Genomic DNA, 23,829 nt, shown 5'->3' with positions numbered 1-23,829 from the left:
TGATAGGTATTCAACCTGGGCCAAAAAAGGGGTTTAGGGCTTTGTGGCTTTGTTGTGTAATGAAATTGCAATGGTATATTTCATAAATGTATTCATACAAAGTCTGCTTTTAATTTCATGAGAGCCTAACTCCAGCTTCATTAGGCTTATCTTCGTGCCATTGCTGGATCTTTAATTCTTCTTTTGTTAGTCTCTTAAGAGTCCCTATAACTTTTAACAGGAATCTGGCTGAGCCAAAAAGGAAATCATCTCAATAGTGCTGCATGCCAGTGCTTTGTGTACATCTCATTATCACAATATGCTAAGGCCGTTAGAGGCTAAGCCTGATATTGAAAACACAAGAGGAAGTCCTTGTGGAAATAAAACTGTTCTTCACAGTAGAAGACCAGTAGTTCAAAATCATCCAGATGTCTCAGGATTGATCAAAAATGTAACAGCACTACATTCTCAGTTACTTACAGGACTGCTCTTTATCTCAGCGTCATATCGGTCTACTGTAAATATTTTGTCAAGGGTCTGCTTAAGGCAAGAGAGAAAGTGGATTACTTTCATCACTGATAAAGCAAACAATGCAAACTCTTTCTGTCAAAAGGAGTAAATGTGCCTGTGCTTTCCTCATCCTCATTTTTCAAACCACTAACAATGTCAGTCATTCTGAACACCAAGATTGCAAATAGTAAAAGGACTGTTTATTCAAAAAGTCTTCTGAAAATGGCATAGAAAACGGGAAGTCTTGCATTTATACTAGTAATTCCTCACCTCCTAACAACACTCATCTGTTAGGGAGAGAGAAGTGTTGTAACATCTGGTTCAGTGTGGTGAGTTTTCATCTTCAGTTGAGAGGGCTGATGTCATGTAAGGAGCATAGCAGCACACTAACTGCTGCAAATGAGAGGCAGCAGCAGTGCTTATCCTGGGAGCTGGGGCTCATGGATCAGCTGAATGGCTGCCTGCAGCCCTCATGTGTTGATTCTGGCCCATTAACCATCCTATTAATCTTCAAAAAGCTTTAAGGCATGAGTGGTTTGGAGAGTGAACGTAGGTGAGAATTTGCAGGTGTCATTCACACAAAACAGCCATCTTCCACACTCTTTTCATCAAACAGCTTTCCCAGTCTTCCAGAGCACAGAAGGAAATTTTTTCCTATACCTTCTACCCTGTCTGAAATTTCTAAGAACATCAGGATTTTTAACATTTTGCAACATGGCAATGCAAACGTAAAGGACCAGTAAGAATGAGAAGGACATTTCTTTTGGAAAATTTATACACTTCATTCAACCCATCCTTTAACTTTCAGTTTTTGTGTGTCACCACAATATATACTGCTGCATGAGTCATCTCAATGCTGTATCAACCAACATTTCAATTCTCTCTTATATTCCATTCTATTCTTTTGGGAAAGAACAGAAGAACAGAGCAATTTTAGTCAATTTAAAGTTTGTGCTATGCTTGACACCTGACTTCACTTTAGTAACACCTGCCTGAAGAATAATTAGCAGGCCACTTTTAAAGAAAGAACTTCCATACACCACAGATGGCATTTTTCATACCAGACAGGCAACGATGTATGCTGGAAGTAAGCCAAACTGTCTGCAAAAACTGTGAGAAATTCAAGACAGACATCTGAATGGAAGGAAAGTTTTACCTTCCTCACCACCCCTACCCCCCACACCATTTGGGAACATCTGTTCAAACCTACCTTCCTAGATTATACACTTTATTTTTCTTATCTACTAGTACCACAAATTGCAGAATGAAAGCAACATGGCAAGATTCTTTCATATTGCTTATGGAACCTACAATTTAATAACTTAATGTGATGATTTGCCAGCTATACAAATCCTGCATTATGACTCCTGTTAGAACCGAAACCAGAATTTTCATAACCCCATAATATGGGGTTCTCAACTCACATTTCAATAAAGTGGTCCTAATTTTCACTGTGTACTCAAAACTTTGTTGAAATCAGGATACTGTGTGTCATAATGGAGGCACAAAGTCAGCAGTCACTTTGGAAATTATTGGCTAATGTCTTAATCCTGGACTGTTCACTGATTTGTATGAACTTTTGTGTGTACTTTGGGCTAAGTCCAAATCCTTGTGAAATCAATCGTAATCTTTCCATTGCCATCTATAGGCTTTAGATGAGGTCCTTTGCTGCCTTAGAAGAACTTTACTTCTTTCTTCCAGAAATATTCCATATAAAAGGAATCCTGAGATCTCATCATAAAATTATCATCAGAACCAAATCTTACACAAATATGCTAAAATCAGAAAACTGACAGCTCTACGTTGTACCTAGTACCAGTTATGGAAGAAAAGTTGGGTATTTTATTTCCACAGTTCCACCAAATAGGTATCTACACAAGAATTGTAGAAATACATAGACAAAACTATTTGCATTGTGTTGCAATCCCAAATTTTAGGGCTTTTTTTCTCCCCTGCTAGGTTTTACTCCCTTAAATGCATTTCTGTGGTGATTTCATAAAATTTTTCTAGGCACACTTTTCAAGATAAATTTTTAATTTGGGAAAATGCCCATTTCAGTATTTTCTCAGCTGTGCATGTGACTTTTTTGGCAAATAATGTGGTAAGTATTCAGAATAGACATATTTCTAAAAACCCTGAAGTCCATAAGCAACCGTAAGTTATATATACAGTGTTTATATGTTCATGGTGACACTAGGGATGAGAATTTGTCCCCAGTTACTAAACTATTCCTACAGATATCTACCACATTAATTGCTTCATATTGTTTTGGAGCATGCTTTTATAATACAAATTTCATTATATTATAGTGTGGTTATGAGACAATAAATTCCTACAGAAAAGAAGTCTTGTGATGTTTACTTAAAGGATGAGTGAATCTCTTTAATTCATTGGTCACCAGTGTAAATAACATTTCACAAAATTTCTCTTAATGGATACTAAATTTTGAAAATTTGCCAAAAATAATCAAAATATTAGCAGAAAAGTACTGTGTCCAAAATTTTTCTTTCTTGAGAGATGTCAATCTGTGAGCTAGTAATCTTATTCTATTTGACAGCAACAGAATTAAATATTTGAGTTCAAGTATATAGCCTTAATAAACATTATACACAAAGATATTTAAAGGTTTTAGTTCACAAGTTCCAAACAAGAATAAAACAAAATCCTTTATGGAAAGAATGGGAATGTGGCAACACACTTTATTCCTGTTAATTAGTCCTCTGAACAGAACCAGTAACATTTTAATAATTATTTAATATCCTGAATCACATTCTTGCACCTTATCTTAACTATATTGTTCAATTCTTCCTTGAAGAATGACATACTGCTCTTTTTTTGTGAATCCAGTTAAGGGAAGGAGCGAGGGTTGCAAGAGTTGGAGTAGTTTGTCTTTCTCAATAGGAAGAGCTGGCTGCTTCTCCACGGCAAGTAACCCAGTCCAATCCCTGTGCCACTAACAGAGTAACACACCTTGCAAAATGCCTTGGGCTAGGAACATATTGGTGGATTTCAGGTAATGTAAATAAAGCAAATCCATTTGTTTTGTAAAGTGTCAGCTCAAACTTGATTGATCTTTTTTCAGAGGCAGTTGTAATTTTTTCATGAATGACAGCACGAAACAATTCTGCAAAACCTTGAAAGGTATTTTTGGCCAACAGTATTGGAAAACATCTTCTCTCCTCTTTACTAGCAAAACAAGTCACATTCTATTTGACTAAATCTCTGTGGTTAAGTGTTATTTGAAAATTAAAGATACTTATTTTCAACTTTCCATTGTAATTTTTCATTTTGTAATGTAGTTATATTTCATTTAAGGGGAAGGAAAAAATAGCCAAGAGTAAAAAGCTTTGGTATGAATCACTGTAATTTTTTTCTGTTCTGATAATCCCTGCAAAACTCAAAAACCTTTCCCACCCAGACATAAAATCAAAAATGTAAGTGTTCACAATAGTTAGCTTACTTCTCTTTATCCCATTCCTGTTCTCAGCACTTTCGTATGACAAAGACATTTGAAAAAGAACTGAGAAAAAAATGCAAAGCCCCTCAAGTGCTGGAATCAATAAGATGCTCTGAAGTCTTTTAAGAAATTAATTACCCATTGCTTGGATATTTTAAACTAAAATGGTCAAGACAACCATTAATGTGCAAGAAAGATCAAACTTTCAGTGGAAAGGATTTGGGAAATAGACACAGATTTCTTGATTGCATTTAATTTTCATGATGCCCTACTGCTCCACATAGCAGAGTTTCAGTGAATGCCCACAAGTACCTGCTAGGATGTGCACATTTCTTGCTCCCTCTTTTTTTCACCCACTTCCTTCTATCACACTACCCAGTCCAATTAATCTCTGAATTCTTGGGGAGATGCTTTGAGTTTTTATATTAAACAACTTTATTGAACAAAGGTATGATTAATCTAAGTATGCATCTGTTCCTTAAATTTATTGCCTTTCATCCATTTCAACAAGTTCTACAAAATAACCCTTTACATTTGCTTTAAATATGGAAAAATGATGGAACAAACTCTTGTTGGTTTTGGCCGAAGACATCGTTAGCTGCTAGTTAAATTTTTCCTGCTAAAGGAAAGAGTTTCCCAAATGGATCAAGATGGAAGGTTTGTCCAAGATAAAAAGTCTAAATTTGAAAACAGCTTTGTGTTGTCCCCAGACAAAGTTCCAAAAGACACAAAAAGAGACAGAGCTGCTTAGGCAAAAATCACTTTTAGAGTCCTATGAAATCACTGTAGAGAGACCAGAGTTATTTAAAAAGGATTATTTATTAAACATATTTCTTTACAAAGTACAATCAATAGTTTGCATTAAATTTTGGGGTTTGGTATTTGCCTGTATGTACACAAAAGCTTATAACAGAAAATATGTCTTGATTTTACACGTGGGACACAATATAGAGTTACCTTCATATTTTGATTCCTACCAACATAAGCAGTTGATAATAGCTTTCAGTTTATCTGCTGTTTTTTCAAACTGAACATGAAGCAACAACATTTCTGCAGAGTTTCAGCATTTATCAATGTACTCAATTATGACAGAGTAGAGACAAATAATCCTTTGGAGAATTTCCACCGAGCATGAGTGGAACATGACATTTTTGGCAGGTTACTGGACTATCCTTATGATTGTAAAAATCACCTTTTGCAGTTATAAGATAGGAAGAATTGAGGAGCTAGGTAAATTTAATAATACCCTATTAGCAGCAGTTGATAGTAAATGCAACATAAGGTTTGTTTTGTCTGTCATACAAGGATGTGTCCTAGCAGATACTATTGTATTGTTCTCTACTTGAACAAAAGTATCTGCATGTATTGTATGTCTTTGGTAAAACAAAACAAAGATATAGAGACAAAAAGCCATTTATTGTCATGAGTGACTATTGCCATCAGCTAATATGAATGCATTGCTAAAAATTAGTGAAGACAGGAAAATGCTGTAAGGTAAATATATACAGAGTTAAAATACATTTCTTATCCACTAGATAGTGATTTTGTGGCACTGTGGTTTTCAGAATATAACGTCTTTGAGAGCAATGTAATTTTCAGTGCAAGCTTAAGCAAAAATACCTGCCCGCTGTCATAAAAACGACAAACAAATCTGGAATGTTCAAAGTAAGTTTGTCTTCCACTTCTCCACTCTTGAGGCACCTTTAAGACATGGCACTTACTGTAAACCATCTAAGAATCGAGAAAAGCAGACACAATAAGCCTGAATTTTCCATAACAACTTTAAAGATCACCGCCAGAGTCACTTGCATAAGTAAACGATGCCTGTGTAAGGCTTGCCAGCAAAGCATCTTTCCTGAGAACGGAGCGGGAGCGCTCTCTGTGTATCATAAGTGTGCGTGCTCTGAGCTGTGGTCGCTGTCATGGCTGTCGTCGTTGGCTAGAGAGTCCCCCGTGTGCTGGAGGCCGGCGGCGCCGATGCCGGAGAGCTCGGAGGGGAGCAGCGTGCCCTTTTTCACATTCACCAGTTCCTTCTCCCGGGCTGCTGCCCCTTGCTGGCCCCCTTTTACACGCTTCCACTTCATCCGTCTGTTCTGGAACCAAACTTTTACCTTCACAGAAGAAAGACAAAACAAGAAAATAAAGATGGGGTCACTGAAGGTAAAAATGAACTTTCTACCTCTAGCGCAGCACTTGGGGATTGTATTTTTCTAATGTGTCTTTCTGTCTGGATGGTAAAGAGCTTAGCAAGCTTTCCCTGAAGAGCAGGCAATTCGGTTTTGGATAGGATGTGAACACTGGGGATAATGACGGCAAGGGAGGAAAAGGGGCTACTCTTAAGAAGACAGTTGGGCTCTCTGCTACAGACAGTTCTGTAGGAACATCTCCGAGCCCTTTAGAAAACATTAAAAAGATCACATACTCTTGAAAAACATATTAATGCCATTTGTGAGAGAGAGAAACAAAGTCAAAATGTTTCCCATCAAGACACTGTGCAAAAGGACATACATTTTGAGTAACAGAGAACCCTTCATCAGACGGTAGTTACTCTGCAAAACAACTTGCCTGAAATTTGGCATTGCTTTCTTCTTTGTTTCTGTAAGCTGGTGATGAGTTTCAGGTGCAGCACTTTAAAGGTGCCTTTTTTTTTAAACTTGCTGAAGTATCTGAAAGACCATTTCTTACTATAAGAGCTTAAGACTTCCCTATTTCACAAATGTATTCAAATTATTCTAGTCAACTGATCCTTTATTCTGCTGCATTTAACCATAGACCCTGGTCAAATTTTTAGACAAATAAATGCTCCCAAAGTCAGAAGGCAAGGCATTTATAAATTGAGTCAAAATTAGCAAATAATTTCAGATAAGAATGAAAAAGAAATTCATAACATGGAAGACTAAAAATGTATCTGTGTTTAAGTCATATTAAACCCCAAGATTTTATGCCAGCTGAAACTCATTTCCGCTCCTCCCCATCTCTGTATGGAAATATATGAGGGAAAAGTAAACCTAAATTATTTGCACTGCAAACCACAATATTTTTCTATAGCCAAAAGAAAAGTAAAGAAAAAAAAGATGTGCATAGCAGCTGTCAAATATATTAGACCAGATTAAAGGCTGATTTCAGATCAGCTTCAAGTACTGTCACTGAGAACAGTATGAATAGAATATTGTTCGGTTTGATTCACTTACAATTAATGTTGCTGAAAAATCTCATGTGTGTGTGTGTATGTGTGTGTGTGTGTGTGTGTGAGCAGCTCTTCAGATGGAGGTTCCACAGAAAAATAAACACTGCCTGCAACATTTAACTTGGGAAAAAAGCAAGAAAGCTTGCAATGCTAGTATATCCTCTGTTGTGTTTAGCAGAATGTGTTTCAGAGTTTTAAAAGAATCAGCAAGCAACAGGCACAGCAGGACATATTGTACAACATGAGTAATAGAGCCACAAAAATGCTGTTTTGCTGAATCTGTCTTACACAACCAGGAAACCTCACAGTTTTTGACCTTTACTATTGCTTTGAATTTTACATTAAAATTTTACTACAATTGAAGTGATTGATAGTGTCACACTCTTTGTATATGTATCTAGGAAGGAAGAGAGGTTATTTATTTTTTTAATACTCTATATTCCTGTTAAAGCCAAAGTGAGCTGTTAAAGCAAATCACTTGGGAACAGAGAAAAATGATTCCAGGTTAGTTAAGAGCCTTGAAGCAGAGCACATCTTTTCCTCTAGTTAGCTCATCAAAGCCAAAGAAACCTAGCTTGCCAAGTGAAAAAGTGTAAAAGGGAAGGTATTTATTACTGGCTGCTGTGATATTGGAAATTACCATACTCAGAACTGGTATCAGAAGTGTCCCTGGAAACAACATCTTCAAAAGGGTACAGCATTGGCAGCTTTCTGGGAGAAGTGATAATATTTTGTTTCATTTTTGAGGGTTTTTTTAACAATGAAGTTTCCCTTGCAAAAGGCACTGCTCTACTTGTACCAGGTAGTGCAGTAGATACAACTGCAATCATTATCTGAGCATCAAAAATAATACACTTTGTATTGGAGCCATTATCACAAGATATTATCCCACTTCTTATGAAATAAGGGCCAAGCCATTTTTCTTTGGTAAGAAAAAATTACAGGATTGGAGTAATTATTAAAAGGTCCAAGCAATTCTCTGGATATTTTTATGTCCTTGAACATTCACAGAACAATGCACATCACTCAAAGCCTAGAAGAGAGTAATAATAATGTATAGAAAACATGGTTTCAAGAAAAATGACAATAATGCATTTGAAGTAAAGGTTTCAGTGCACAGCCTGGATGCAACTGTTGCAGACATCCCTTTCACTAAAAATCCTTTCTTTAGGATTTTTTCCCTTCTGAGGAGCTGAGGCCTCAGAGACAAAATGTAAACAATAATTTTCTGCTGCTGTGGAATGCAACAGGTGGATCCGTGATTGGTCTGGTGTGGAAGTTTTGGTTCAGTGACCAGTCACGGCAGAGCTGGCTCTCTGGCTCGGGCAGAGACAGCTGCTTTTGTTATCATTCTTTCTATTCTATTCTTAGCTTAGCTAGCTTCCAGAAACCTTTCCTTCTTTTTCTTTTTAGTATAATATAATATATATATATATATAATAAAATAATAAATCAAGCCTTCTAATCATGGACTCAACGTTCTCGTCTCTCACTTCACCTGAAAACCCTTGTGACCACCGTCACATGCAACCTACTTTAACTTACTGGAATAAGAGACATCCAGGCATTCTGAATGTGGTCAGTTCATTTGTGAATACTTGACAACCTGAAGCTAATACCCTTGTGACCAGTCAGACACTGTCCTGGATTGGACAGGAGTGAACAGGATGATTACTGCCTGGCTTCTGTTACAGGTGCTCATTTCTGTTCTCTCACAGACAAAACTAATTCTCACATCTGCTAAACTGACATTTTTTGACTGTTTTCTACTGTAATTTAATAACTTATTCTGGTTTTCATTTTTTATGACAATACATTTTGGTTCTGCTTGTTATAATTCAGGCCACTTGACAACAGCAGAGTTGAGAGGAGTCTGTCTCCTTAAGCATTAAACCCAAAAGATTAACCCCAGCTCCAGGTAATAAGTAACTGAATCCAGGCTGGGGAGTACTTCTTCATTCAGATCACCAACCTTCAAATCAACTCATAAAATTATGCCTTAAAGTGCCTCCACCAGGGATTAGTAGAGGTCAGCATCTGCATATTAGTTGATATAAATCAATTAAGGGATGAAGACTTCCCTTTTCAAGGATGAGTGCAGGATACATTTGCCTATTCCTCCAAGGATTCAGCATGTAATGTTATGTCTGCAGGTAGACCCATTGTATGGGAAACATGGCATTTTGGGAAAGTTAGGCTGAAATTGCTCCAGCTCCCTTTGCATGCACTCTTTTGAGTGTAGAAGGAAGAAAGTAACCCTGACAATCTCTCAGGAGAAAATATACTACTGATGAACATATAGCCTTCCCATAAAGAGAAAATGGTAGCAATGTTAAAAAGTGGGGGGGAGGGGTTTTTTGTTCATTACTTTAAATAAACTGCATCTGATTTACTTACAGAATATAAAATAAGCAATTGCTTTTTTGGTATGTCAAAGGTTATTCTCAAAAGCTAGAAATCAATTATAGTCAAGTTTGTCATTGAAAATTTTGTGAGTTTATTTTGATGCCTTTTGCTGTGCTAATGTACTGCAGGGTTCTTATATAAGGGAATGCATTATACATACACAAAATATTTTTAATATATATTTCTTTATGTCCTCCATTATGAAGTATTGAAGTCTACTTTTGATCTGATCCAAAGTACACTAATATCAATGTGACTTTTTTCATACAGCTCAACAGACTCTAAATGAAGACCTTAATGCTCCTGTGCTAATAATATGAGACAGGTACTTCACTTGTTATTTCCTCTAGAGATCAAATTTAGATATTGGAATTCTGAACTTCCTTTGGAACTGAAGGTCAGTTATAGAGGGTATAATTGTTACTGATATGTGATCTATTGATATTTTGGTAATGGAAAGGAAATGAAGCAAACTTTGTGTGAAGTAATTCAGAGCATTAGTTTATCTTGGTTCATGGAAAAGAATGCTTTTTAAACACACAACTCATTTAAATCTTCATGCATATAACATGAATCAAAACATAATCCCTGAGAAACATAAAGGAGGGAGGACAAAGAAAGAAGACAGAAAATAAAAGAAGTAGAATAGAATAGAGCAGAATAGAATAGAATAGAATAGATCAAGAGTGACAGAGAGTGACTGAATGACTGAAAGAAAAATAAAGAAAAATTGAAATAAAAATAGAGAGAAAAAATCCTTGCTGAAATGAACTTTTAAAATTTTTGAAATTTCCCCCAGTGAAAGAACTAGTAGTAACATTCACAACTTTTGCAAAAATTTATGTTCTTTAAGAAAGTTTAAAGATCTACTGTGACAAACTTAATAAGATTTACAGAGCTTTTAATGCTATTTTTCAAGTCTAAGTTAGCCCCAGCAGGGTCTGAGCGTGCTCACCACCTCCCAGAATCAAGTCCTGATTGCCTACTGTTTATTGCAATGCACTCCCTCGTCTCCACCCTTTGACTAGCACAACTTGACTGTATGGAGCAAGCATGTGTATGCACAGAAACAAAGGAAGTGGCGGGAAATGAGCTGTATTAAAGATGATGGTAGCATTAACAGCTGTTTCTAAATCAGCGCTTATGAGGCAGTCTATTGAGCACATCTGCTTACTGGCACGAAAGCCCTGTTTCTTTTCCCTTAGTCAACAAGTTGTTTAGCATCTGCATCTCCACATCTGATGATTAGACTGTTACTTTAGATATGAGTAAATTATTTCTCATCGCGTATCTCCTGATCTACAAGATAAATGTTTTGCTGTGACCAATTTATTTTAAGGTCTGCTCTGTAGGAATCATAGGAGGGGAGTCAAAACAATGAGGTTGACATTGTTAGTGTCTACATTGCTAAAATAATTATTACATACTTATGATAAATAGGTCCTTATTAGTCTTAAGGACCACATGATGGGCTGTGTTGGATGTGTGTCTTTAATATAACTTCCTTATGTGGACATCAACAACGTAAATATTTCCTAAACTTCTGATTTAATGCTCCTTCTTCAGCAGAGCCTTTCAGTCATGTTAACTTTGAGAATAATTGAATGAAAAAGTAATGACTGAATTCAAACTATCCTAGTTCTACTATCGGCTCCCTTTCTTATTTTAAGAAAAAATACTTTCTTTTTATAAAAGCTATTTTCTGGAAATGAAAAATTCTTTCCTAAAATCCAGTTTTCTATTCCAGGTTTTAGTGGCATGAGTCCCAAACAAGATTAAAATTTGAGGCCTGATATCTAGAGAGCCTTAAAAATTAGAAAAAAAGAGTGCTGTGCCAGTTGTAGATATTCTTTTGCTTTAAGGGAATCCATATTTCTAAGCAAGAGTCTTTGCAGTCAGTATCCTAAATTCCATGTTTTAATATACCTAAATGATATGTCATGAAGACCAAATTATCAAGCCTTTAAAGCATTCTGCCTTGGTCAGCTGTTATCCATTTACATTTATTATTTTTAAATCTTTCAATTTACTTTCCTCTGATACAGACATACATATAAATAACAAAAAAAAACTCTGAGTTTTTGAAATTAGAAAACAAAAATTAGGTTTACTTCTAAACTTTCTTTGGCCTTGAAAACATTCCTGTTATTTTTAGATAGTACATTTATGCTGCCAAGTTTTAAGGAAAGTCAAACTCCTGAAATTTACAGAAATCCCTGGTGTTCTACAGCTGAAGCTTGCCTTTTTTGCATGCATACAGATAATATTTTCATGATAGTTTATTCAGAAACTTATAGGAGTAAATAGAAGTGTACAACCTACGAATAAATGTAAGTGCTCATAGAATATAACTTGAAGGAATTCCATTTTCTATTCCAAAGACATTCTCATAAAAATATAAAATATATTTTAGAGATTAAAACGAATTTAAATAAATCTTAGTATTCAATGTCTTCTTAGTTATTATAAAATATTACCAAGATCCATCACTTGAAGAAAATGGAATTATCTTTGGAAATTAAGGAGTGGTACCAGAACCTTGTGATTAAAAGTACTTAAGTCACCTGCTCACTTATTTTAAATGATCTGCTTCATGTTACATTACAGAACTTTACACTGAATGTGTACAAGTACTTTGCAGCAGCTGCTGAGAAAAAGGGGAGGTTTTGGCAGGTGCACAAAGGACAGCTGGAGCTTTTGGCACCCAGGAAGGTGTAGGAGTGAGTTCTGGTTTATCACTACATAAAAGTCAGTTGAGATTTTGGTACTGCTTAGGTGATACATTCTCCTTTCTACCTCCCACGTTTAAACAGGGATGGAATAGACATTATATTTCAGAGGACAGCAGTGATAACAATACTTCATTCCAGTTTCAAAAGTCTTTGGGAGCACTCAGTTGACCTCCCTCTACTCTATCCAAAGAACAGTTGCCTTCTCCACCAATGGTCTTCAAAATTGCTTTCATGATCGAACAGCTAATCCTCCTGAATCAAAACCTCTCTGAAGTAGATTTTGCAGTTAACATATCTTAAGCAGAAAGACAAACACTATTTCAGGCACCTTCCTCCTAGTGACTTGTTTTACATAATCTAAGGATATATTTTTCTGTAAAATTAGTCTTTCCTTTTTTTGGTTAAAGGCAAAGAAAGGCAATCTGTTGAGCTGCTGCTTAAGTTCCCTCTACCTTATTCTCCTGTAATATATCTTTTTAGAGCATACTTTCATCCATTCCTTTGCTATATATAGTACCTAAAGGTTCTCTCCACCCAGAACCTCACAGGGTTCCTCTGCAGGTGTAGGGTCCATTCACAACTAACAGCTTGAAGTTCTTGGATATTGCATATGAATTTCTTGTTTGAATTCAATCAATACTGCAAATTAAATATGCTGATTGAATTTTTGCCATGTAATTTTTTAAAAATAATTTTTGCACAAATCAAAATTATGCACTAATTATAACTAAGTTTTCTAGCTGAATTCTTTCCTGAGAAAGAACAGAGGTAGCACAGTAACTCTTACTGCTGGTATTTATATTGCTCAAGACAAATATCAAGGTTTTATTTTATTAAGAGTGTTACTTTAAATAAAAAAAAAATCTAAAGGATTTCAAGCCACACAGACTCATTATATAGTGTGGATAGAGTGTGCTTAACACATGGAAGTGTGGAATGAGCAGCTGCCTTTCAAAGATGTGACAGCATGACAGACTGATATGGTCAAGCCTGTCCTATCAATACAGATTGATTTTTGTTTGATTTTTGTTTGAAAATATTCACCACCTAACCTCAGAAAACTAGCTTCCTAAAGTAGAAAATTAGTCATGCCATTTAATGCATGAAGAGACATTAACACTTCCAGAGGCTGTACAGAACAAACATATGATGGAGGAATGTTGAACTCCTGTTTTCTTGCCTGGGTGACCAAGTGAAGCTACTCTTACCTTACCAGTGAAGTCTAAGAAATGCAGTGATTAGCCTCCCTTTACCTTTGTAATGCTGAGAAGTATTTTAATCAACTCACTTGTGATGAAGTTTTGAGGTAACCAGGTCTGGAGAAAGCTTCATGTAGCATTTGCATGATCTTAACAATGCAGTGCTACAGCATGGGTTATGGTACTATACCAAAGTATAATTTAAATAATAGGGCTGCTTGTTTCCATTTCTGGCAGGAAAAAGGCATCACAAAGCTTCTTTCTTTGTGACTCATTCCATGTTGGTACCACATGCATGGAAGTCAAACACTTGATACAAAAGTATTCTTCACTTGGACAAAATTTTGTCCTTTGCCTATGCAAAATCAATGGTTTTAGGCTTTTAATAAATGATTGGTAGCTTCTAGGCAGATATTGGAAATTAAAGTTGAGAAGAAATAAAGCTGTCGTTGCCATCAGCAGAATTTAATCTGGCTAGGTGGGATTTTCCGTTTGTGTTGGCAAACTGAAGCATTACACATTTGGACTGTTTATTCCGGTAACCTTAGCTAGCCTGAAGAACTGCAACATTACTCTTTTGATTAGCTCCATGCAAAAAGATCTTGCGAGATGGAAAGATCTCCTACTCTTTCTATATTTGGCAGGATCAGCTCTGTAAAAATGTCCATTTTGCCACTCCTCTGATACCCCGCTGCAGCTGCTTCCTCCCCTCATCCCACGGTGAGATATTAAAAAGTCTGCATGGAACCATCTCCAAGTTTATCTGGAGGTACAAAAAAGCCAAGAATGCCTTTGTCAAGGTTACAAATATCTAGGGAACTCAGATAGTTTTTAGTCTAAGTAGCTCTTCAAAATATAATAGAGGCCTGTCAGCTGAAAATTATTAACTGCTGGCTGATCTGGGATTGTGAGTGCACTCTACAGGAGAGGGAGCAAGCATTGTATGTACCTATCTTTCTGGAGTTCTTACAATACCATAATAGAGCCATCCTACCACCAGATGTGCTTATAATGCTCTCAAAGTGCACTCTTTATATCTAGGCAATTGAAGCACTTATTTAATGTCATCCTCCTGTCTTGTAACTCAGGTTTCCTTTTTAGGGAGTGATAGGATTACTTCTTTCTCCTGAGCCATATGTTGTTAGGGTTTTTTTTTCTTTTTTCTTTTTTTATGAAATAGCCTTCCATGAGTCATTTATGTTTGAATTGATCTTGTAAGTTATTTCAAAAGTCAGATGAAGCCTTACTTTGATGACTGCAGAAAACTTTAATACCCTTGTATAGCTTTTTAAATATGGTTAGACATATGTTTTTTTCTACAGCTTGTTTAAATACCAGAAAGGTAATTATGAAGTGTTAGTTGGTCAGTGCCTCTTTTAATCTGTGGTGTATGGTAGAAATTATCACTATAGTCAAGAGGAAGATAGAGATTTTTTAAGTTAATAGACTACATGATTTATCTCACGTCTTGGGGAATAACTGAAAGTTGTAGCTTTAAGATGACCCAGCAATACTTTCCCCAGATTATTTTGTTGTTCTTCTTTATCTGAATAACACACTTGTCTTCTTTTAAAAATCCTAACTAAAAAATAATGCTAGACAAATAATTCCATCAGGGGTTAGGTCTGCTCTCAAACCTATTTTCCAAGCAGACACATTATTTCGCCCAATAGCCAATGCTACTATTTTGCCATTGTACTATCTCAAGGAAGTTTCAATTCTTGCAAATTCAGTGTTTCATGAGACCAAGAAATCTCCCAACACCAAGGGGTCTACCACATGAGATCAAGGCTATCACTTGTGTGTTCGCTTATTTCAAACAAAGGAACTGCTACTACTTTCAAACAAAGGAACTATCAGCTATTGCACTCTCTGCAATGCAGCTTTGGGAAAAATAGTAAAGAGAAATGGTTCTGCAAACAGCAATCTTCTAAAAATGCTTCGTCATGGGAAAGGGGAGGCATGGCAGATAATTCCATCAACATATTTTAGAACACTTTTTGCACCTGTTTAAGGTAGGTATCAAATATGATCTCCTGTGTAGGCACAGCTAGTTTAAAAAAAGTAATAACGGTAGTAAGGATGAAAATAAGTGCTGTTATCTCGCTCAAGGGTAATGATTCATTTTGGTAATGATGGAAAGACAGGTCCTGAGGAGACTTCCCTCTCTTAACTGGAGAGAAAAGAAGTATTCATGTCGCACCACTCTCACCCTGAAGTACATTTTTAAGTCACTGGAGGAATACTGATATAAAACAAGCATGCAAGAGGAGCTATTGATTTATGGCATTCAGCTTCTGAAGTCTGCCATATACCATGGAAACTCATACCCAGATCCGTGCTATTTACACCATTTTTCTATCAAAACAATAGATTTGGTTTAAAAGAGACATTTTTACTTTATAACATTACTTGGCTAAAATATACATAATCAGTATGATTCAGAAACTGAAAAATATGTCCAGAATTTCCCCTCAGTGTTCACTTTGTGATTAACAATACGGTTTTTATGCTTTTTTGTTGTTGTTGTTGTTTCTTCTCCTTTTCTCAGACCATTTTACTGTGGGAAGATACAGAACTGGATTGTATCAAACTAAAAATCTTAATGCTTTCCTTTTCTAAGGTGGTGTTAAACAGGAAGGCAGGAAGGAAGGAAGGAGGGAAGAGAGTTATCTCTAGGAGCTCAGTTGTCATTCTGTGATAATCTGGGGAAGCAGAGAAGGATTAGATTACACAATTAAAAATACTAATGACAATGCTATAGAAATCACCACAATAATCTGCAGAATGCTTAAAACTGATGCTTTGTGACAGCTGGAGAACAGGAAGTACTGCCATGACTTAAATAAATTCTCTGTACTTATGTAGCTGGACTGTGTTTTCTCCTCCAGAAACAATGTTCGATATTTATCTGTCCCTTTTCAGTATGCTAAATGCTTTTAGATTAACTATCCCCTTCAGGATAATGAACTGTCTCTTCATTTAATTGTACTACTCAACATGATCTTTGAAGAAAAGAATATAGAATTTATTAGGGGCAACACTTAATTCTAGGCCAAATTCACCATTATTAAATATAGAGATATATCCAGCTGACTGATTCCTGTCAAATTTGCCATCAGATATTTTTAAAATTTATTTATCATTGTTCAGTTTCATGCTGACTCTACCTTTGTCACCAAGACAAGGATTCATTCTTTCTCCCCTTAGCTGTCAAAAATCAGGTGTGAGTCTAAATAGCATAGACAGTGGAAATGAAAAAAGGCAAAATTTTATCCATTATTTGATACAAAATAATGTACTTCAAAAACGTAACTACCATACTTAAGTAACTGAAAATTACCCTAGTGAAACCTGGTACTATGGTCAAATCAAACAAGAAATTGCTGCATTTTTCTTGAAAAGCTCAAAGGCACAGCCATTCTCTAGAAGCTTTCAAAGCAGAATGACTATCTATCAGTGGGCAAAAAGCTTTCCATTTTAATATTAAAACTAGGAAATATTTAATGAGATATTGTGTACTTGAGGCCAGTATTCTAAACTTCTTTACTAAAACACATTTTCAAAATGTGTACATTGATGTCATTATTATTTGAAATGTGACTTCACTACCTATTTATTGTATAGAGATGAGATCCTGAAACACTTTAATACATGTGTAACATGGATATTTCCATTAGAAATCAATGTGACAACATGCATGATGAAACTTAAGCACATGCAGAAGTGTTTCCTGGACCAGGGTTTTCTGAGCAGGAAACCAATAACAGTGATAAGAAATTCCATCATCTCCGCTGCTTTCACAGAGCGGGGTAAGATAAAGGGGTTTAAAATGCCTGTATCCCAGTTTTGCTGGCGTTCCCATTTTTGCTGCCATCTGGAAACAGGATGTTCAGAAATTCTGCATGAATGGCCACTGCATAGACTTAATAGGCTGAACCAAGTTGCTCGTATTTGTTGCACACAGGCAAACCAATTCCTTGTGCATACAGTGTTTGGGACCTACGCCCTCTTCAATGACATCAGTGTGGACAGATTAGAAAAGACATGCACCCATCTAACAGATCTATCACTCATACTTTTATCTTCCATCTCTGCCTAATAGACGAAATTAATCTGAAAGTGGTACATATAAAAGTATAAATTATTTTCATAGCAGAGAGATAATAAATGTATATAATTTTGCTAAAAACGTTCAATCTGATGTATCAACATTAATATTAGCATTATAAACAGGAGCTTTACTGTGAGGAGCTACTAATCACTGGTACATATTGGGCAGGCATTTAAAGTCCATTATTTTTCATCAGTACCTGTCTTTCAGTGAGGTCAAGATTTACTGCTATCTCATATCTTCTCAGCCTGGTCAAATAGTTATGATGAGCAAATTCTGCTTCTAGCTCTCTGATTTGCTCCTTGGTGAAAGCTGTCCTTTCCTTCCTGGGTTTACTGTTAACCTCTGTCTTGTAGTTTCCTTCTTGGGAATCTGAAAAAAAAAAAAGGCAAAAATTGATGTAATGTAATGACAAGTGTACAGCTAAATAGAAAACAAGCCCAAAACCAACAACAAGCTAAAGTTACATTTTTCAAACTTTCTTCTCTCTGAAACACACCCTTGCTTTCATTCCTATGGATCCTTTGCTGTAAATCAGGAAAGCAGAAGTTATTCTGGCAGACTTGAGCTGCTGCTTCCATTGACACACATCAAATTTAGCTTAAAACCTTGCAGTGTTTCATTTTCTAACAATTCTCTGAAGAATTTCTGCAAAGCTTGAATTCCTTCCCACTGCTGGCAATTCTCAGTGCATCCAACCAGTACAGGATGTGTATCATTTGATTACTGTATAATGAGTAATACTTCAAGAATCTCTCTCCCCTATCATTGCACTAATACCGTAAGCCAAAGCTGTTTTACAGCAGACACTTTAAGGTTTAGTGCAGCTACACTTCCAGGGAAAGCTAACAGACAAAGCATAAGAAACTGAACACATGTCAAAAGGAAGTTGGTCCTATCCCATGTCCCATGGGATCTCCTGCTCATGCTATGGTACAGGTAGGAGCCTTTTGGCATAGCTGATATCAGTATAGGAAATTTGCTACCACTGATGCTCATTACCTAAGGGATACTTTGGCCATGATAAGAGGAGCTTTGCTGAAAGTTTTATTATCACCCTCATAATTCCTTTTACTCTCAGAAACAGGTATATTTGGTCCTGACCCAAACTACTGAACTCCGTAACTCAGTGACATTCATTCTATTGCAGTCAGTGAAGTCAGCTTAAATAAATGAATGTTCAAACCATAAGCAAAAAAAAAAAAAAAAGAGAGAGTGGAAAGAAAAAAAAAAGGAAAGAAGAAGAAAAAAAAGACCAGACATTTGTAAGTTTGGGTATGATACAACACCTATAAATCCAAAATTAGCAGGAGATCAGTACAAGTATCATTAGTCAAATTCTGGCCTCATGAACCATCTTAAAAATGTCACAGATTAATTCACACTTCAGCTGCTGATTTAAATAGAAACGTGCATCAACATCCAAATGAACTGGCTCACAAAAAAAATCCCTCCCTGGGACTCTGTGTCAGATGAATCATCAGCATGCCTGAGCCTGTCCAACTGGCCAATGAGCCTGGTTTCAAATCTACATTTTATAAAGGTATAAGAATATTTTCACTTTTTGTCAGTCACTTTGTTTCTTGGAAGGGAACTTTGGGGTTTTTTGAGTTGTTCTTTTTTTTTAAAGGAGAACTGTTGATTCTTGACTCAGTGATATAGTCAATAATTTAACATATTTTAAAGATAATGGCTGCATAGCACCAAACCTCTGCTTTTGCTGACATGACACACAGAACTTTTTTTCAAATGTGAAATGTAGAGCTGGCTGTATGACTGAGTGTATACACCAAAGTTGTTGAGTGAATCTGGGAGTTGTTCAGCCACAAGTACAGTACGGATTTTAGGACATTAGATGGCAGGCCCATTGACAATAGTGTGGGGCCAAGGTCTATTTCCAAATTCAACATAGAAAACTTGATATTTCAAAACCACTTTACACCTATAAATTAATATTTCTTCCTTTATACTAGTAGGCAAACTAGAGTCACTGTAACTTCTCTCCACGTTTTTCTGTTTCAGGAACGTGCACATTGGTTTTTTTTCCTTTAAATTTCTCTGTCTGTGATCCCATTATAAGGTGCAAATACTAGTAGATCACCTGAATTTAAATACTCAAATCTCTACATCCCCATTCCATTGAATCACTGAAGAGACATACTTAAATCATTATTCTTACCATTTTGGCTAATCATTCTTATACTGCCAGATGTGTTTCATACAGGTTTGAAAGCAGATGGGTGTGCATAGTCATTATGTGCTGCATGACACAGAAATTAATTTTATGCAAGTAATTTCTAAAGTCCTCTTAGAACTGTCCTGGTCGTCCTGTGCCTGTGTGAGGCCATGATCCAAGAAGTCTTCCCATGTCAGTACTTGCTGTAAGAAAGGTCCATGGCTCACTGCTTTCCAGACTAGAGGTTGTGTCCTTAAATAAAAGTAATGTATCTACATATGACACTGATACCATATCAAAGATAAAATACTAGAAATGATGACGTAAGTCTGGATACACAACAGAAAGAGGGGTCAAGGATATAAAACCTTGGTAGCTACTTCTATTGTGAATATTTGAAGGGAAAAACTTCAGGAGTACCCATCCAAATGTCTCCCAGGAAGACACTGATCTCTGTAAGTGACTGAGACTTGTAACGTGAGCAATTTTTGCAAGAAGATGGTTCCATCAAGAAAACAGCTTTGCTGTACAGCAGCAAATGGTTTTTTGTAACATTCAGAGCCAATGGTTCTTGGGATGCTTAAAAGGGAAGGGGAGGAATACTGGGATAAGGAAAGGGGAATATAACTGCATTAGTAGCATATGTCCATCATCTTTGCCAATAGAGAGGATTCAGAACTGCTATCAATGTTAGCCCACATAGATCCTGTGCAAATATAAGGATTCTTGGACTATTGGTTATTTAAATATTTCTTCCATTGCTGGATACTACCTGTAATTCAATGCTGAATTCTAAATGCCTGACAGCTATAGTTTTGTCAGCAGTAAGATTCCACCAGCAGACTGACACAGTGAAAAAGTTGCAGGGTTTTGTTTGTTTTTGAGAATATAATTGATTTGATTTGTAGTAGTTGAAATACACTAAAAACTACGTGGTATATTCAAACAGTGCTGAAAGCAGAAGTTGGAGAGGTACACAGAAACCTGGGACAGGTACAGAGAGCTGACTCGCTCTCAATACTGAGGTAAATCCAACAGAGCAACTGGAATCCCAGGAAATTTGTTTCAACAAAAATACGGCCAGCAAGACAATGGTATTTTGCTTAATGCATTTGAGATATTGAAAATATATCTAAAAAGAGACTGAAGTGGGTACTAGTTTGGTAATCATGAGTCTCTTGCTGCCATCTGACCTGCTTGCTGCAGTGTTGCCGTGGTGGAATTTTAGTTTTAAAATTTGGGTTGTTTTATTTTCCAAGGAGAAATAATCTAGGCTTACTAATCAGTTGTTGTTTTTTTAACAGTCTCTATAAAGCCAAGATTGGGAACTCCCATCGCTTTCTGACCTTCAGGACTCTGTTCATATCACCTGACTTGCTTCTCTTTGGTGGAAAATGGGTGGGAGACTTGGAAGAGATTCTTGGCAGAGCTCACGTCAGCCTACATCTGTTTTGCAGCTGTTGCAACTAAGGCAAGAAAAAGGTCCCAAGAACCTTAGTTTTCTTCTACTGGCTACATCTTATGCCAAGTGGTAGGTGTAGAGGCAGAGAACAAAGCCTAGGGGGAACTCAGTTAGACTACTTGCCTCTCAAAAGGCACACATAAAATACATACAGATGGTACTAACCACTTGATGAAAAATACAGTAATCTATATTGTCTGTCTTCCACCTTCTGCCAGACAAATTCTGGCACACTTTCAGAAGATGTAGCCTACATGCAGGTATTTGTACCTTATCAGTCTCTCTTTTGGAAACCTTTGTTCTTTAGATGTCAAGTAATGTAGGCAGTTAAACACTGCTTTGAGGGATGCAGGTCATGCCTTTTCTTAGAACTGTTTTTATCACTCTTCAAAAACTCCAGGCAGCATCTTTAATCTCCTGTTAGACAAAAATACTTGTTGGTAACTGATGTAAGAAGGTACTGTTTGGAAAGACATTCAGAGTTATAAATGGCTGTTCCACAAATCTTTGAAGACTAAGATTTTTGCCAAGTTTAATAACAGCTCAAGATTTATTTTTAAAAAAATCATTCCTAATCGCACTATTCCCCACCCTCAAAAGTTACTTCTGCTTTACTTTAAGGAATGGTTTGTTCTTAATCCCAACATTTGTATTATCCCATCAGAGTTCCTATTTCCTTCTCTCTACATCAAGAGCTGAAGCATTCCAAGCAAACACAGGATCAAGTTCCTATACAGTGATAATTTTGATGTTTTTACTTTTGATATGTGCCTAAGAAAAAAGAAAGACTGATCACAGAACATTGAAAGAGGCTGGTGGGGATACCTATGGTACCAAGATCTGCTAGTAACCAGCTAGGGTCAGAATCAAAGGTAAAATGTGCAAGAAGCAACTATTTTTTCTTGGATTAGTTCAACAGCTGACATACCTTCATTTCTCAAAAAGAAATGAACATTCACTTAATACCAGGAATGTAAATCCCCAGACAAAAATTTTCAAAATTTAATCAGATTGCTAGTGTTCTATTGGTAGTTACAGAAGGTTTTCAGATCCTGATATTCACACTGAGAGTGAATAGTGACAATAACCACTAATGATTTTTGACAAAAAGGCCATAAGAATTTCACATTTATTGCTCAATAGTTTGCAACACTTACCCTTTAAAAGCCCCCAGCACTAGCAGACAATTTCTAAATTTATTTCACTATTAATTTGTAGTGAAGTTGGATAAATTATATGTCCTTAATTGCGTATCTTCCTATAAATGATGGTCAAGTGTCTGCAGAAAACAACCACTACATAGCTATCTACTTTGAAATGAAGCAATCTATGTGAAGTATTAAAATCAAAAATCTTGCTACTTATGAGTATTTTAATGTTTTATGAAACAATATTTCTTTCAAACATAAATCTTTGACATTTATTTAAATAACTGGTATGTAACAAAACCTTCTAAAAATCAAAAGAACAAAATAATGAAATGTGATTCAATTCAAAATGCTTGCTTACTTTTCTTTTTTCTTTTGAGATATGAGCAACGTGAACTAAGGAAAAAGTAGCAAGGAGATGGTGCAAAGGTCTCCATATGGTTCCTATTTTTTTGCCAGAAACTACGTGTGAGAGCAAGATTTACCCAGAAACAGTCAGCTTCAGACATTTTTGACATTTAATACAGAATATTATGAAGATTTTATAGGATTTTTTCCTAAATTTTCAATTCAAAGTTGCTCAGAATTAATGTGAAAACTTACCCTGTATCCAAAACACTGCTCTTTACTTTGCAGGTTCATAAGTTAAACCCTTTCTCCCTGCTTTTGTGTAAAATCTTTGTACAAAATAAAAAATAAGTGTCTATGGTTACTTTGACGCACCTTCTGTTATTTGCACCAGATGTTGCAGACTTTATTAATCCATTTTTGTTTCATAATTTTCCTTCTCTTCACAGTCATTTAAATAATGTTCTTAAAAGACTTTGCCTAGTGAAAAAGTGTACTTCCAAATCACTGAACACCTTCAGTCTGAGCGCCTCTTTTGAGAATGTCATTAAAAGTATTTCTGGAGCTGCAATTCACTAAATATTGGAACAGACAACATCATCATTTCCATAATTCACAACCCTGCATGTGCAAGTGGGCAAAACTGCACAGTAGCACAAGTACGATGTCAAAATTACATGAATCCTTCTTTTCAGACTAATGAAAGCAAACTTATGTTTGCTTATTGAGTTAATGCTTTCTAACAGTCTGTGACAATTAACAATTTAAAACAGCCTCATATCCACACCCAAAAAAAACACTGACCTGGCACAGTAAAACCTGTGGGTATTCTGAAACACACTATATACTGTCCTAAACCATTACCTACTGGCTGCTGCTGCCAACATTTTGTTATTATTGCCTTCTGAAAGTTAAAGTCTAGGAATCATACTGCAGTATCGGAAACATTGATTCATAACACTGTAGCAGCTAATGCTGCAGGTTCTGGAAGACACCTCTGCTTGAAAAGATATTCTTTTACCTTCTAACTACATAGCATGTACAGGACACTGCTTCTTCAAACTGTGCAGATAGGGAGGACAACATGTATTTTCTCATATGAAAAACATGT

The 23,829-nt window shown here is 36.1% G+C and overlaps 1 protein-coding gene across 1 annotated transcript in view; it reads right to left on the bottom strand.

Moving 5' to 3' along the window:
• Positions 1-4,746: 4,746 nt before the first annotated feature.
• Positions 4,747-23,829, bottom strand: part of MEOX2 (mesenchyme homeobox 2) — a 51,596-nt gene continuing 32,513 nt past the window's right edge. Inside the window, exons 2-3 of the mRNA XM_005418549.2 lie at positions 17,784-17,956; positions 4,747-6,057 (exon numbers count right to left, since the gene is read on the bottom strand). Of these exons, the coding sequence (XP_005418606.1) occupies positions 5,833-6,057; positions 17,784-17,956 (398 nt within the window). The 3' untranslated portion in view covers positions 4,747-5,832. The remainder of the gene's footprint in view (positions 6,058-17,783; positions 17,957-23,829) is intronic.

Source organism: Geospiza fortis, unplaced genomic scaffold, assembly GCF_000277835.1.
Source record: "Geospiza fortis unplaced genomic scaffold, GeoFor_1.0 scaffold138, whole genome shotgun sequence".
Classification (NCBI taxonomy): Eukaryota; Metazoa; Chordata; class Aves; order Passeriformes; family Thraupidae; genus Geospiza; species Geospiza fortis.
This window is presented reverse-complemented; position numbering and strand designations above follow the sequence as displayed.